The 17,875-nt window shown below is 42.5% G+C and overlaps 1 protein-coding gene across 2 annotated transcripts in view; it reads left to right on the forward strand.

Moving 5' to 3' along the window:
* rgs3a (regulator of G protein signaling 3a) overlaps positions 1-17,875 on the forward strand; it is a 155,499-nt gene that overhangs the window by 104,396 nt on the left and 33,228 nt on the right. Inside the window, exons 17-19 of one of the 2 annotated variants that reach the window (XM_071905352.2) lie at positions 5,869-5,934; positions 5,971-6,192; positions 6,238-6,870. In XM_071905352.2, the coding sequence (XP_071761453.2) occupies positions 5,869-5,934; positions 5,971-6,192; positions 6,238-6,870 (921 nt within the window). Of the gene's footprint in view, positions 1-5,868; positions 6,871-17,875 lie in introns of both variants that reach the window. The other variant, XM_071905351.2, reaches the window with a different exon arrangement.

Here is a 17,875-nt window from a genome sequence, read left to right on the forward strand (position 1 = left end):
TTAAAGGTGACTGACATACTGTTTCTTGTTCTTATCGTGTTTACTTCGCTTAAATCGTTTTTTTCTTTGGGCGATGTAAGCGGCAAGTCTCCTACTGACTTCTCTCTGTTCCCTAAACTTTCTTATAACAAATCAATGAGGACAATCTGTGAGTAAAGAAGTCAGTAAAGCATGGGATTTGGATCAGGCAGGTCTAGATTATAGACTGTCTGGGGGGTTGCATCACTTCAAAACCATGCCAACCTACCTGCTGGTGTCACACACGTACAGCTATGAGCCAGCGGGAGGAAAGGAGGGAGACACAGAGGGAGAGGGGAAGAGGAAGACAAGGAGACCATGTGCCTTTGTTTGGTAATATACAGTTTATTTAACAGCACTGCTAATTGAGTTGAGCCGGATTTATTGAAGGTGGAAGTGGACTTGGCAAATGTAATGGTGGATACATTAAATCCATGACATCAAACTAAGTGGTGTCAAGGAGCGGAAGACTTTGATGTTAAATGTCATGCTTAAAAACCACCGGGAAGCGGCGACTAAAGGGGGGGGGGGGGGGGGGGGGGGGGAAGAGAGGAAAGGAAGGAGAGAAAGGTGAAAGAGAGATGAAAGGTGGCATCTTTAAATTGAGAGGGTGTGGAGGCTGTGGCAGCAGCACACCTGCCCCCTGGGATAGGTCTCACGTTGCCATGGTAACTGTGGGGTCAGGGTTCATATGATGGGTGACCTAAGCATGACCAGCCGCATAATTTGTCACTGCACTAAAACAACGTAGGTTAAGGTTGGGGTTAGGTTTAGGGAACTAAAACTTTGGTTAAAACTAGGCAGCTAAAAAAAAGGGTTGGGTAAGGTTTTGGTCACATTAAAGAAGATAAACTTATTCTGAAAATGAAAACTTAACTCACAGCAGAAAGCTTCTTTGCTTAAGTCAGGAATTGAGCCCAGGTCACCAGAGTTTCAATGTCAAACTACTAACTGTTTCAGTCACATGAGCTCCGCCTTCAGTTTCACTCAATCCATAGAATATCACACAAAACTACGCTGCATTGCTTTTCAGAACTATAAGTACAAATTTAATATGAGAACAGGCTCATTTGAGTGTGTGTGTGTGTGTGTGTGTGTGTGTGTGTGTGTGTGTGTGTGTGTCTGTTTGTAATGAAGTGAAATGTTGGCTGGTCATTAGCTAGCGAGGCCGGTAATGTTGTTAACGCTGCAAGAAAAGCCAAGATGGCCATTTTCAGAGATTTAGTTTCTCCTCTCCTCTCCTCCCCTCTCTATTGTTTTCTATTGCAGTTTCACCTCCACAGCTGTTTCCTCCTGTTTTCCTTTCTATTTCTTTCTCTCTGCCCCCTCTTCCCCCACTCATCTCATGTCCGAATCATTTCCATTCACTGACTCTCTCCCTCCCTCCTGCTTGTCTTATCCACTTTCTCCTCCTCCATCTATTCACTCTCCCACCCTCCATCCCATTCTCTATTCCTTTTAGCCTGGGTTTTGTTTCCTTGCTTAATGGAGGCAATGGCGGAGATTGTGTTGTGTTGAATCATTGATGACCTTGTACAGTTGTTGAGTACACATGAATTGTACTCAAGGCACAGGCAAATGTGCGCACGTGTATACACACACACAAACACAAGCACAGAAACAAAGCATAATCCAGGCATACTCACACTGCACAATGAGCTTTTAGTCCATTAGCTTGTGGTCTTTTCATCTGTCTTTCTTGATACTGGCCAGTGAAAGAGAAAAAGGGACGTTTTTGGTTTCAGAGAAACTGGCAAATGACAAACCTGGAAAAGGCCTTGGAAATTAATGAGGATGTCATGTGTTTTTGTGACTTGAAGGTCACAAATTCTTTTCATGTGAACAGATAAGACAAGAGGACAGTTTGTTCAAAAGATTCATTTTGCGTTAATGTGAGCCAGCTCGTTGAGTGTCTTTGTGTGTGTGTGTGTGTGTGTGTGTGTGTGTGTGTGTGTCCAGTCTAGTAGCAGATAGCAGTGGTGCTGTGAGAGGGAACAAGTGTATCTGACAGGACAGGTGGCTCCATTGTGTCTCAAGCCATATCTTCAATGGTCAGGGGTTTATGTCCATATGTAAGAGAGGGGGAGAGAGAGGGGGAGAGAGAGGGGGTGGGGGGGGGGGGGGGGTGGAGAGGGAGAGAGAGAATTTGTATTTTAATAGTGCCTAATTAAAACTGGTTACTCCTGTATAGTCAATTAATCAATTGTATGTACATACAGTAAACAAAACAATAGGCCACTGTACATCAAAACTGAAAAAAGGGAAGAGAGAGAGGGTGTGTGTGTGTGTGAGAGAGCGAGAATCAGAGTGGGAGTGTTTATGGTCTGTGGAGAAAAGGAGAGATTGTCTATGCAAATCCCAGGTCTCAAAGTGCAAAATATATGATGAAACAAGTTGAACCTACACACCTGCTTACAGTAACACAGAAAGAATGGCTATTTCTTCCATGACTCCCCAGTGATGTGTCAAGCCAAGGTGTTTCTTTTTTTTTTTTTTGCCATACCAACAAGTTCACACTGCGACAACACTCTGAAAACAATCAAAAGAATTACACATCATTTTCTTAGAGCAGATCACTTCTCTAACTCAGACCACCAGGAACGGAAAAAGGAGCAAGAAGAAGTAAGGGCAGAATGGGGATTAGAGATAAAGACAGGATCAAAAAAAAAATTTGAGGAGCCTTTTTTTCCCCCCTTCCCTATGAAAGTGCATTTCATTCTAAAAATACCCTTTACATACCCCGTGCGTCACTAAAGAACCTGTGGTCTCGGGGTTATAGCTCGACCGCGGGCCGTTTGGATCGGGGCACGGCGAGGTTAAGAGGGAGTTGGGAAGGGAAAGTGAGAAGTCTGGAGTAACCCCGGGTCAGCCGAGTGCGTACATGAGCACCAGAGCATCTTGTGACTGCAGCTAGTTATCTGGGGTGAGCTCGACCAGCACAATGAGCGCCTCTCACAAGACCTGCCGCAGAGTCAGAGAAGGTAGAATTGATTTTGTATACTCACACTACTTTTGGTCTCACTGATCCACTCATGGATGCAGCAGATAAGAATTATTTGCGACACCACCTCCTTACGTTCTGAACTTTGGTTGCTAAGGTCGATACGGGTTCAGGTTTGATTCAGGGTTCTGCGAATGTCCTCTCTAGAAACCTATTTCTATGTGGCAATAACACATTCCCCTCGCTCACTGTATCACACTGCTTACTTTCTTATGTGCCTAAGTGATTTTCATATACTCGATTCTGCACACTGGGTGAGAAATTTGGAGCTAGAGGGGAGAGAAAACAAGAGGGAAGGGAAAACACATTTTTCATCTCCAGCCAAGTGTGTATAAAATGAGCGATAATGCACTTTTTGCTTACTTGTGCACTTATTTCCGCAGGAAAAATAAACATGGAGAGGACTCCGGCTGCATTTAATTCTTGATCTCCACTTTATCTTTGCTGTACCATTCTGGATATATTTTATATTTAAAAACCAAACAAAACACAACTATACTTTTCTAGCTCTAAGGCTTCTCCTGGAGTTTGTCTAAGTAGCTCTCAGCAAGAATGTCTGTTAAATGCTTTGGTTGTGAATTTATATTACTTAAAGGGAAATTCCTCTCAAAATCATTGTTTTCCTTTTTTCCTTTGTACTTCCCCAAACCTCCATAGTCTTCTTGGTGAGGCATTTCTGAACTGACTTGGTTGACTGAACCCACCTGAGCTAGCAGCTTTCTGTTCCCATCTCAAGGTGGCATCCATCACATCTCTCTGTGCTTGAGCAAACGCCATCATACTTACCTATCCTCTTTATACACATGGTTAGACTGGGCCAGAAAGGACCGCTTCCTCCATCACTGACTGGAAATGACTACAGTTTTTGTGAGAGTCTATGCTCTGCAACTGTTAGTCAAGGATGCCAATGGAAGGCTAATCCTAATGTAAACGTCAACAGAAGGCGTCAACAGAAGGTCCTCTCCCAATCAGTGAGATGTTGGTTGTGTACACACACATGAATATTTTTGTTTGGTTTCTATGGAAGATGTAATGGCATTCACAAACTATGCAGAGTTTCTCCCACTGCTGAAAAGAGTGTGCGAATCGAATTGTTTGTTATTAAATGGAAACTAAATGAAGAGTTTATAAGTTGGTGGTTACTTTTGGTTACATTTCAGTTTCAACATTTTGAGTGTTTCATTACATAAAAGCCAATTATGTGTTAAGCTACTGGCATGTACTTTTTTTATTTACCGTAAATATTACCTGTCATTTCAAGAAAGGATTAGGTCATTTGAGGGGGTTATATTCACCAGGGTATGTCTATTCATCACGTTTATCATAACATATTGTTTATAAAGTAATAATGGATAGCCACGCAGTGCAGGTGAAAATTGCTGACATACACTGAGTGAAAAAATACAGCACTGAAAAATAGAAAATCAGCTTTTATGCGGTGCACATACAAAGTGGAAAAAAAAAGCTGTGCACAGGTAAGAGACTGGGGGCTTGTGTGTGCATGAGAGAGAGAGAGAGAGAGAGAGAGAGAGTGTTTGTGAATATTGCATTGTCGTACATTATGAGGGCTTCCTCAATGTCAGCTGAATTCAAAACCAGCAGATATTGAGAGGGAGGTAATAGAGGTGGACTGTCAAGGGCAGAGGGTGAGGACAGCAGCGTGATGTGTGTGTGTGTGTGCCTGTGTGCACATGAGTGTGTGACAGGGGTGTTATGGTTAAATCTGAGGGCGTGCATGTGTGCGGTTATTCGGGATAGACAGAAATACTGGAAGTCGATGTGATACAAACGCGATAAAGAGGAGATGGATGCATGGATTGGTTCTAACATTTCGTAGCACCGGTCTCATTAATTCCTGTAAGAGGGCCAGCTTGCTTTCCTCCACAGTCCCCGGGGTCACAGGACCAGCTTAGTTCAGCTGAATGAATGCAGACAGCTTGGATGTAGCTAGCAGCCAAGTTAACTAGCAGTACTGACCTTCTTTGCAAGCTTACATATTTAGAAATGGTATCTCAACCTCCATAAATGAAGAAGCACTTAAATATGTGTTAAACGACTTAATGTCCTGAAGGGGTTTACTCCTATTGTGACGTCAATGAGTAACATACAAGAAATAATGTTCGCTAATATGCTGCTGATGGCTATAAGAAGGCCTGGCATGGGTTTTGTTTGAGTCGTCATCGCCCTCTGGTGGTCATGTTAAAAGCTCAGTGAGAAAAGGTTGACTTTTCCTTATATAGCGCACTAAAGAATATGTTGTCGAATTAAATAGGACAGTGATTATACTTCCATATGAAAATAATCTGTATTAATTTAAATAATACTTCTTGGTTGTCATAAATTAAGCTTTCACATTTTTAAGGCAATAAGCTTTATTGAAGGTTGTGGTTTATCCATTCAAAACGAGACTGTTCTGGTAAAGTAAATGCATTTTTTTATTTATTTATGACAAATTAATGTGTATTTTCAGAGAGAAAATAAATGGGGATTTTCACAGGAATTAATGCGGCCAGCAGACACTGTCATTTTCCCCTCGCTTTACCAAGACTGCACCATGACTTCTGTGATTTGTTCCACCCCTAATAGGGGGCCATTCTTAATGGAGATGGTGTGTGTGTGTGTGTGTGTGTGTGTACTTGAGGATGCACAAATAAAAGTGTGTTGCATTCATCTGACCACCTTCCTCAGTCATTCATTTACGATTAAATCCTGAAATATGGCTATTGAGCAAAATATCATGTGTGTGACTTATTGTAAGACTGTGCCATTAGTTGACCTGGTGAAAATAACGATTCTCTCCCTCCTTCCTTCCTTCCCTCTCTCTTTTTTCTCTTTTTCACCCCTCCTAGATGTTGGAGCCTAAGGTGGATGCCCCTTCATGTGAGCTGGGCGGAGTAGGAGGAGACCCGGGAGGTGTGGGTGGCCTCCACCTGCCCCCCCGCAGCTCAGAGGGCGAGGAAAGCAGCCTGTACCCCTCCAGCCCCTCGGAGCCCCCGACTCTAGGCAGCCCCCACCCCTCCGAGCCGCTCACCCCGTTGGAGGAGATCTACATGCCCCTGGGAGGGCTGGGGGGGTCCGAGGAGCGGCATAAGGTGCCTCCCACGCCGCCCCCCTCCACCGAGGGCGAGGACTGCAAGAGTATGGAGGGCACCGAGATGGAGTTTTGGAGAGAGGTGAAATATGGGGAGGAGAGGAGGAGGGAGGATGGAGAAGAGGAGGACGATGGAGGGAGCAGAAAGAGTGTGGGGAGCGAGGATATAGACAAAGAGGAAGGAGGAGAGGAGGAGGGGGAGGAGGGGAACGAAGGGGAGCTGAACCTGAACCTGGCGGTGGCGAACACGGACGAGGACAACGTCTCGGAGCCGCCCGACACCAACGCGCCTCCCTCCTCCTCCTCCTCCTCATTCGTCATCCCCGAACTGCGCCTGGACCGCTCCTTCAGCGCCGACGCCCTCTCCTCGCCCAACACAGACGACGAAGACTACGACGAAGACGAAGACGACGAGTCCGAGGAGGAGGATGACGAAGAAGACGACAGCGACGACGCCTACCTGCAGCGTAGCGACAGCAAGCGCCGCAGCATGGTGGAGGGCGCCACCTGCGAGAAGCACGGAGGAGGGGGGCTGAGCGTGCAGAATTCCCTCCGCAGGCGCACCCACAGCGAGGGGAGCCTCCTGCAGGACCCCCGCACGCCCTGCTTCACCTCCGACAACGCCATCAACTGCCTGGAGGTCGGGGGAGCGCACCACAAGGGCGGCTGGACGCTCCCATCACCCAAAACCCTGAAGAAAGAGCTGACCAAGAACGGAGGCTCCATGCATCAGCTGTGTATGCTGTTCTCCGGGAGGAAGGTAAGCAGCTTGCCCCACACACACACGCACACACACACACACACACACACACACACACACACACTCAAATTATCAGATTCTGAGTTGTGCAGAAACCACATATTCTCCAAAAAGTCAACTTATCTGGAGTTGAGAAAGGTTTGTGGCTTCATTTGGTACCGTAGTCATTAAATATTTTCAGTACATGGAGAAAATCAGGAAAATATCAGGAAAATATCATAGGTACAAGGATTTTGGAGGACACCAAAGGTATATGAACATACACACAAGCACACACGCACACCAAACCAATGACTGGGTCTATATTTTTGCTCATAGAATCCATGTTTTTTCTGTCACATGGGAACTCATGACCACACATACTGAGTCACATGTACAATACATCCCTACGACTATATGTCTCCTAGGTATTTCATGAACAGTGCTTGAATTGTCTAAAAGTTCAGCTAAAGTTTGAATTGTCTTGAATTAAGACGGATCTAGCACTGGTTTCTATAGATAGGGTGACACCAAGTGGACAAAATGAGAAAGTGCACAAGAACACCATACCGGCAAGGGAATGAATTTGCAGTAAAAGTGTTTAAATCTAACAAAAATATTCTATCTTGAGAAATTACTGTATGAACTGCTATGGTAATTTCCAACATACAGTAGGCTTATTGACAGCGTATTTGCAACTAAAGTAGAATACCGGACAGTCCTATGCCCGTTTATATCTTTGGGCACAAAGTTCAAACTCCAAGTTTCAAAACACTGTACCTAGTCATGCATTAATGTCTGGTGTTAAAATATAAACTGTCCCACAACAGCTGGTTCAAAAATTGGTTTAAGGTGCGGAGAAAAAGCCCCCTCAGTCTCAAAGTCAAGCTGGCTCAAATATTCTGCCATTGTGAGAAAAATGTTGTATAATACATCCAGAAGTGGAAGGTAACAAAGTATTTTTGCACTTTTCTGATGCATGTTTTGAGGTACTTGTACTTGTACTTTTGTTGAGTATATCAATTGTCAGGGACTGAACATGAGCCGCTGATAAACAAACAATACACTTTTAAAGTTTTAGCTGGCCAACTATAGGAGGCAGTAATCAGTGCAATTGCAACTGAATCTCCAGCTCCTTTAACATGATATTTTGAGATTAATACACTTCCCAAGCGCTAAAAAATTTAGCATGTACTATTAATATTTACATACCTTGGATTGCAAATACTTAAACACGTGTATACTTCTATCAGCTAAGGATTTGTGCACTGCTGCCTCCACTGAGATTACATTGAGAAGAGGTATGCCTTTGACTTTAGTGCAGGTAGTAGTTGCTCTAATTGTCCAAAAGGGGGAAGCATGCATCACATCCTGTTGCCCCGCAGCCATACATGAATGTCCTCATGTCTTTTCTCAGTTCACCTTGACCAAATGGGTGATGGGTGAGAGATCACAGTTCGTCTGTGTGCTCGTTAGATATGAGGTAATATGTTTTATAATTTCACCAGGATAATTAAGTGTTAACAAGAATGCAGTCAGGCCATCAACACTGCACTGTATGTCTCCAAACAACACTATTTAACAAGATTCAACTCTGTACTTATCTATTTCATCAATATGCAAATGGAAATGGGTGATTGTCAAAGAAAAAGGTTAGAGACAAATTGAGAGAGAGAGAGAGAATAGAAGAGACAGAAGAAGAGAGATTGATATCAGAGCTACACATAGAGCCCATTGATGAAATGATAGAGAGACAGAATGCAAGTGACAGAAGTGAACAAATGCGCACTCTATCCTTGCAGAAATAGAGGGAGCACCACTCCACTTTATCCATCTCTCCATCCAGACAGTCAGTCAGCGCACTAGGCAGCCTTAAATGGCAGTGTGAGCCGAACAGAGGGAGGAATGCAGCAGACAGGGCTGGAGCCTATTGGTCTTGGCAGATTCAAGGGTAATTTTACTACCTATTGGCGTCATGGACTGAGCTCCTTAGGGGCCTGTGTTTCCATTATTTAAAATGATCTGTCATCCCACCATGCGTAAATCTCGTGACATCTCTAGATATAGAAGCCATGTGGGTGCTTGCGTGTGTGTCTGTGTGTGTGTGTGTGTGTGTGTGTCCAACCCCTGACCCAGAGAATTTTATGGGGCCAATGAGGACTAGGTAACATCAAGTCATTAGTAGGACTGCGTACGCATACTGTATTTACTCCATGACACCTTCAAAGTTGGCAAAGCTCATTGATGCTCATTTCCAGTAGTTCACATTTCTCAGTGGGGTGAAATCTGGTTTCAATCAATCCTTACATATCAGTAGTGTACAGATATGAAAAAGACACCATTCCCCTAAAAATAAGAGAGGTGCTCTCTCAGGAGGAAGATGTTTTGAACAGCTGACTCATAAAAGCTCATTTTTGGTGAGTTTTGAGAGAAGGCTTATGATTTTTCAACCATTAAGTAACAGCTTAAAGAAAACTATTTCACGGGATGGGAGACTGTCAAATGAATACACAGTGCTGTTGGCAGGCTACAATGACAAATAATTATTTGTGAAAATAATTGTTATGGAATCTTAATAGATGCATTTAAAAGTTTGGGGGAATTTGGAACAAAGTTCAAAAGCGTTTGTTTTAAGAAATTTTAAACCTATTCCCTGGGGTATAATTCAAAATGATTTACTGCTGACAATATGATATAGACCTTAGCTTCTCTGCCAGAATATGCAAACTACAAATTAGCTGTGAAGAAATCCAGCATTAAGAAGTATAAGTTAAGTTATTTGTCAAAGTGTTTTGGATCATGTACAATTAACTGTTTAGGTGCAGACAGTGGCTGCCCACAAGGAGTTTCCAGACTTTATTGAAGCCTGTTTTCAAAGTCCTTTTAATGCTGTTGTAAGACTGATTCAGCAATAAAGGTCAAGTTTTGACTAAAACATCAATTATTATGAATTTTAAGACATTTTACACTGAATTAAGCCTTCACACTTGTAATCGCTTGGAGCATTTGGCCTAGCATTATTCAGATGGTGAAAAAACACAGAGCTGCATGAAGTCATCACTGTGCAAGGTCTTGCATAGTGTGTGTGTGTGTGTGTGTGTGTGTGTGTGTGTGTGTGTGTGTGAGAGAGAGAGAGAGACAGAGAAAGAGAGAGAGAGACAGAATTTAAATTTGAGAGAGAAAGCAGAGGAGCAACAGAGGGAGACAGAGCACAAGAAAGTGTGTGAATCTAGATGTCATGCAAGTATTTGATAATGTGAAGGTCACTCTCTCCATCCCCCCTTTTTCTTTCTCTCTCTCTTTTTCTGTCACTCTGCCTTTCTCTATCCAGGCTTGTTTACTTTGCCCTTTTACAAGCACTGACTCTGGTCCTGTCTTTCTTTCCACTCTGCTCTTTTTCCTCTCACTTGATGCCTTTAGTGCCCTATCATCAAGGCAAGGATAGCCAGAGACAGACAGAGAACAGGGCAAGAGAAATGCTGTCGGTTTGTTTTAATAAGAGATGGAGAGAGAGAGAGAGAGGGAGAGAAAGAGAAAGAGAAAGAGAAAGAGAGAGAACATTGCGCATGTAACGTCGTCTTTACTCTTATCTAGATTCAAATTCTGTAAACATGGCAACCCTGTAAAAAAGAGAGTTCAGTTATTCCTGCTCTGACGCCCCTTTTGACTTGGTGAAGAAGCCTGTCCAAACCCGCTAAATGGTCTGCATAAAGACTGCATCCAAATGCCATCTTAACCATGAGGCGCAATGTAACATTTCATCAACTGTGTGCAAGTTGGTAATTTAACTTGCAGCATGAAATACTGAGGCTGTCATTGGTTGAAGAAAATCTACTTGAGCTATAGCTGGATTACAAAGGCCAACAAAAAAGGTTTTGCTTGTACCCTGATAGCTACTAAAAAAAATAAGTTAAAACAACAACAAAAAAAGAAGAAAGTTAAACAGGAGAGACTGGTAACAAAATAAATTTCCCTGCTCTGTATTGGAATTTTTTCAACCAGACTGGGGCTTCAGACAGAGACCAAAAAAAAAATCCCAGAGTGCCAGCAGACTGACTCTGTCTCAAGGTGATGAGAAGCATGTCTTAAATGGCCACAGGAGACGAAAACACTGCTTGTTCTTTCCAGTCCTCCCATCATGCCATCCAAATCCTCAACTCCTTCCTCCTTTTCCACAGACACATCACACTCATCTACCTGTCTAAACGTCCTCTTCCAGTTTGTGTCGCTCTCACATTTGGAGCGAATTTGTTGCATCGATACAGGCAGCGTTGCAGCATGCGAGTGCGGAGCTAAGCCAGTGCTTTTGGCTTAAGCAGGTCAAACATTTTGTTTATGAGGTATGAGTCTTTGTTTGAAATCCGGATAAATATCAGTCGCCTTACCAGACGTTTGGGAAAACTTTTTTAATCTGTTTACTGGTGATTCCTTTGATGGCTTACATTCCTGTGTTGTGTCAAGGATGCGCAGAGGCAACAGGAAAATGGGTTACCGAGCGCATACGAGAATGCATTCATACATGGAAACAGGTGTGCACACAGGTGGTGCTGTGTGTGTGCGCACATGTGCCACACACACAGACACAGACACAGAGGGTGAGGGTGTGTGTATATGCGAAGGAAGGGAGTGAGTTCATGCATTTGAGTAATCTGTCATCTGCATTGTATTCCTGACAATGGAAAGAGATGGATGGCTTGTGGTACATCCAAGTACAGTCAAGCCCTCCATTATGTAAGTGTGCCACTGCCTTTTATGCAAAGTCAATTGCGATGATGCCACTGATCTTTTTGGCCCTAGGTTTGCTAGCATCCCTTTTAACGTCATAGTTCCTTTGGACATCCAATAACTTCACAAACATGGTTAAGAGAGTCGCTGGGTGTCTTAGGCTGGACGGGTATGTCCTGAAGAGAGGAGAGAGGGATAGAGGGTTGGGGAGAGATCAATGGAGGGAGATACTGGAGAAACTGTGAAGGGAGTGGGAGGGAACACAAAGGAACAGAACAGTTAATCTCAGGGAGGAACATTTGCTTCCATCCTATAATGTCATGTTTTAACACTCCTCTCTCCTGTCTATGATACAGTCCAGTTGTGAAACAATCCAAAAATTGTTCGTAATGGCAATAGGAGAAAAATTAGATCTCTTGTTTGGCTTGACCTACATTCTGTCAAGCAGGTAATTTCCTTTTATATGGTTTTCACCATGCAGATGACTGCAAGAGAGTGGAGGCCAGTTTTATGACAATGTGCTAACGCTGTCTTCTGGTCAAGGGTGTGTATTATGTCAGTGCTCTATTTGTGTCCAGACCACACATCACGTATTTATACCTGTACTATTATATAACATCTTTATAAATATCAAGAGAACATTCACCCATTCATTTTGAAATGGTTTCCAATAAAAACTGCCTTCATAACAATTTCTTGTGACGTTTTTAATACGGTTAGCATTTAGCCCACGCAGTCTAGGCTGTCAGAAGTCCTTAAAGTTATTTATAGCGTTATTACTGCTGACCTTTCTTGTCATAGTTTAGGCCTTGATGTGCTTGTTCCTTGTGGTTCACTGAAATGCAGCTAGAAGGCCATATTATCAGACAAGTGTAGCACTCTTGTCCATATCAAGGCCGTTGACTTACACAGGTCAAAACAGTCAAAGCAATCATTCAGCAAGGGAAATCATATCATGTCCAACTCAGAGCTAAGAATAGTTTGCTCTTACTGAACGAGTTGAGCAAGAGGTTCACAGAAACAATATAAAAACACTGATAAATAATGTTCCATGTCGCTTCAAGTGTTGTTTTGTCCAAACATGAAACTAAGTAGATGCCTCAATTAGCTCGCCTCATGCCAACAACTACACAATACAATATAGCACATTAGAATGAATGCATTTGTTTACCTCAGTGAGCACTACGGCTACAACACTGGCACATCACAACTGCGTCCCTCCATGAATGGCTAGTATTGTAGGTAAACACGAGAGTCTCATCTGTTTGACTGGGGATGGCCTGGAAGGGACAGAAGGTCTCCCGGGTTCAAAGCCATGTGGGACGCAGCCAGCATGAGACCACTGAAAAGCTAAATGGGTAACAGGTTTGAGTAGACTAACATTTGCTGAGTAGACTGAGCAAGCATTCACAACATTCAACACAGTGTTCAGTCAACCCTCAAGTGTCTTTGTGTGTTGTTTTTCTTTGTTATATTGCACATTTTGCAGTAGTAACCTGTGAAGATAGATTCCCATTTTTGTGTGTGTGTGTGTGTCACATCCAAAAGGGGTTCTAATATAATTATACATAATAATATAATTACATGAATTCATATAATCTAAATGTACTTAACATTGCTCATTGCACATATCTGTACATAACTCATATTGTATACAGTATATTTTTTTTACATTTTTCAGGCAGGCAGTTTATGTGTGTGATTGTGTGACACATGTAATTGGACAGGGTAAAGTTGTGTTGTTTTTTTTATAAATGCTCATACACGTTTCCAAAATCATTCTTATTTTATTTATTTAACCTTTATTTAACCAGGTGAGTCCCATTGAGATTACAAGATCTCTTTTTCGAGGGAGCCCTGGCCAAGATAGCAGCAATACAGATTTTCAAACAACATACAAGCAAGGATTAAAAGCACATAAAACAAAACATACAGTAGTAACTCACAGAGTCATATGCCTAAAAGACAGACAGGAGGAAACGGGTCTAGCTAAGGAAGCAATTACAAATTCCAATTGAATTTGCCTCCAAACCCTTCACTACATTTTTGAATGCCCTAATCGGGATCAGCTCATCTAGCTGCAAATCTGTCTGCAAGTGGTTCCAGGCTGCAGGGGCGGAGAACATAAAGGCCCGTTTGCCAAGTTCAGTGCGAACCTTAGGGACGGACAGTAAGAGGGTGTCATTTGAGCGCAAACAATAATTACTAGTTTTGAGTAAGATATACCCACAGAGGTAAGAGGGGAGCAGACCAAGGATGGACTTATAAATAAATATGTACCAATGAGTAAGTCTGCGCAAGGCCAATGAATGCCACTGAACTCTGGCATATAGAGTGCAATGGTGAGTGAGAGCTTTGCAGCCTGTGACAAACCTCAGAGCGCTGTGGTACACAGTATCCAGCCAATGCAAGCATTGGGCAGAGGCGTGCATGTACAACAGATCACCATAGTCAAGCAAGGGAAGGAACGTAGCCTCAACCAATTTTTTCCTGGCAGCATAAGAAAAGCAGGATTTGTTTCTAAAATAAAAACCTAGCTTAAGCTTTAGTTTCTTTACTAAGTTTTCAATGTGAAGTTTAAAAGTTAAACGATCATCAATTAAAATACCTAGATACTTGTATTGAGACACTAATTCAATCTGTGTCTATATGTGTGTGTTTGACTGTATATGTGTGTGCAGGCCTCAGACAATACAGCTTGTACAGTATGAGATCATTTCTGCAGTGCTTTGAGAATTGAGAAAAAAAAAACAGTAGTTACATAAGACCGGACTTCCATCATCTCATTTGGGAAGGAATTCTTGTCACTTGTAGGGGAATGTGAGGCACCTCCCTTAGTCGGTGGGAGAGGGGTCTGTGGGTTGACTGATAATATGCTGTGCCAGAATAACTCTCTAATATCTCTATAGTGAGAGTTTACCTGCCAACTTGAATCCTTAACTGCCGCAGTTAAAAGCACAGACAGACAAACAGACAGACAGACAGATATTAGATACTGTACTTGTTTGTACTTATCTATCTATCTATCTATCTATCTATCTATCTATCTATCTACTCACATACATACACACATACATGCATGTGCATAGAAGAAAAACAAAGTAAAATAAAAAGTAACAAAGCATAAACAACCAATTGTAAGATGACTCAGGTTATACACAAACAGATACACATACTACTGGCTCCTGTCTCCTGTTATGTCTGTTCTCAGGCATAACAAAGACACATTGCACCAGCGTCTACTGAGAAACCCTTTTTAAGGAAGAAGACAACCAAGTGGTCCTCTCTTTCTCTTCCCATAATTCCACCCAACTTTCTCCTTTCTCTCTCTCTGTTCTTTGTATTTACAGCCTTGGCGTGAGCAGTCTTGACTACTTATTATAATAAGTTATGGTGCTTACAGACCATGCACACACACACAGAGGCACACATGCAGACACACACACACACATGCACACTGTCCTTACTAGAATTTGGACTTGCATTAGCTATATTGTAATATGGGTATTATGAGATGAGACAGAAAATCCATGACAGCTTTATTCACTGGCATATTTACTTGTTTTCTCTTAATTTGCAATGGAAGAACAGAACAGATGATGCCCAATTAAAAATATCCACTGAATGGGCGCTTGTGGTGTGGCAAGGGAATAAAATGCCAAGCTAGAAGAGTGGTATAGCAGCTATGTAACGGCATTCAACACAGTCATGTGTGTGTGTAGCTGTGTGTGTGTGTATATTTTTTATATGCGTGTTTCAGGACTGGTAAACAAACACGTCTCTCTGGGATGATGTTCTCTGACAGCCAGAGACATTCTGGCGCTCCATAGATAGGCTGTCACACTGACATGAAGGGGAAAGACCATTACCAGTTGGGCAACTGTGATAACAACGGGAAGTCTTCTGAAGAGAGCCATCACTTGCACTTTCCACCTCCTGCAATGCTTTGAAAATCCTGATGGAGGCATTTCCATTGTGACTTTGACTGTCACAAATAAATGAAATGAGTTATGTTATTCCTTCTTCTGCTACTTGAAGTTCTTCGCATCTGTCTTTGTCTTCCCCTCCAAAATCCAGGCTGCAGTTAAATGTGAGAGCATGCCGTGTTCTTGTTTGCGTAACACTGTTTTTATGGCCGGTTTCTTCAACATTTGGAGGCTGCTGGACCTTTGCACTGATAAACTTGATTTATCATCGTCTGGCCTTTAATAAATCTTACTGTTCAGGATGTTCCAAATATATGTGTAAATGAGTCCCTTGGATGGATGGATGGATGGATGGATGGATGGATGGATGGATGGATGGGTGGGTGGGTGGGTGGATGGATGGATGGATGGATGGATAGATAGATAGATAGATAGATAGATAGATAGATAGATAGATAGATAGATAGATAGATAGATAGATAGATAGATAGATAGATAGAGAGAGAGAGAGAGATCAAGTAAAGACAAAAAAAAACGTTTTATGCCTGAAGGAGACTTTTAACCCTAATTTATGTTGCGAAACTCAAAGTCAAACGAGTGAATTCTAGAGAGGCCCAAACTGGAAACCCGGAGGCAGAGATAATTGTGGCTTTACAAACTAAGTCCTGGCACAAAATACACCTGCAGGATTGCCACTGACTTATACAAGATCAAGGCAAAGAAAGAAATTCAATTTTGTTAATTTTCTCCTTTTAATAAACCCACAATTTTTTCTCAGCCAGTCTACTAACTCCTCATGAGAGTCCAAAGCTCCCCTGTACAATCCTTCTCTCTCTCTCTCTCTCTCTCTCTCTCTCTCTCTCTCTCTCTCATGGTCTGTACCTCTCAAACACTCAATATATGGACTTATATCCGTTCACAAATCCCCACCACAAAGGCTGGCTAATCCAAAGCTAATGAAGCTAGCGTTCTCTTGTTTGTTTGTTAGCGGTTGTTTGGCTGTTGGTGATTACTGAGGGGCTTTAGTGAGCTGCCCAGATACTGTGTTGAATTGTGGAAAGGAGTGTGGGAACATGCTTGTGAGTGTTAAGAGCTTTCCTTGAAAGGTATTGTAAAAAGGAATTTGTTCTCGGTTGTGTTACCTGATTAAATAGAGTAACGTGACCAAAACAAGAACAGGTCTGCCAATGAATTTGGCCACAGGTTCGCTACTCGTAACTCTATCAGCGATGTAACACATTGTTCCCACATTATCACAACAATTAGTGACACTTCAAAAGAAAACACGGCTGTTGCTGAGATTGAACGTGAGACATTGTGATTACGGGATAATCTCTCCAATCACTGAGCTAACCTGTCACCTAGCCATAATAACTTCTTTGCTTCTATACTTAACTGCTTCAGAGAGCAGTGCTAACGCTGTAAGCTAACTTAAGGAGACCAGATGTTTTGGAGAAAATCCGGGGACATTTGAGGTTCAGCTGGAATTTCTACCTGCGTAGCCAGAGAAAATCACTGGCCCTGTCCAAAGAGCATCACATATTACTCCAGGAGGTCTGGTAATGTAGTTTTTACTGGAGTGATTCAGTGATTTCAATCCCATCCCCGATCAACTTTATTCGTGATTATTCCAGAGCATGCGTCCCCACGTGAAGAAAATAACCAGTACTGTTTTTCAGCAAACTCCACATCCTCCATCAGTTCTAGTACTGTCTAATTAATGTATGAGGTTCAGAAATTACAGATACTTTGCAGGGTAGACGTATTCTTTCTTCTTCTGCTTCAAGGGAGTAATAAAGTAATTCATGTTGTCCGGATAATTCATTAAAATCATCCACATGTACTAAATTACATTAACAACATTATCCTGCAATACTAATCCCATCCGGACAGGGTGATGTTCATTCCAGATGGGATAAAATCCCTGTGGTCCTGAGGTAAAAATGACAATCAGCAGATCTCTCCTGGTATTAGTACCATCCAGCAAGGGGGAAATCTGGGGACATTTCCGGGGACAGCACCAGCCGGGGACAAAGCACCAAATCCAAGGACCTTCCCCTAAAACAGAGACGTCTGGTCACCCTAAGCTTACTCCATGACATCAACGCTAGCTTAGTATAATGTAGCCAGACCCTTCTTCACGCTTAGTTTTACTTTAACACTGTGTTATCTTAGAAAGAACTAACTTAGTTAACCTAATATGATCATAATTCACATTGTAATTCAAGCCAAAAGCCCCCCAAGCTGCTAATACCAACACTAGCCTGGCCTCCTCCGCTCTCTCCACCATGATCCCCTTTAGCACATTGGCAGCTATTACTCAGATGACAAAGCCACCTGAGGCAGCAGGCTGGGAGACTGGAGGGAGGCCCTTC

This window comes from Centroberyx gerrardi, chromosome 2, assembly GCF_048128805.1.
Source record: "Centroberyx gerrardi isolate f3 chromosome 2, fCenGer3.hap1.cur.20231027, whole genome shotgun sequence".
Lineage (NCBI taxonomy): Eukaryota > Metazoa > Chordata > Actinopteri > Beryciformes > Berycidae > Centroberyx > Centroberyx gerrardi.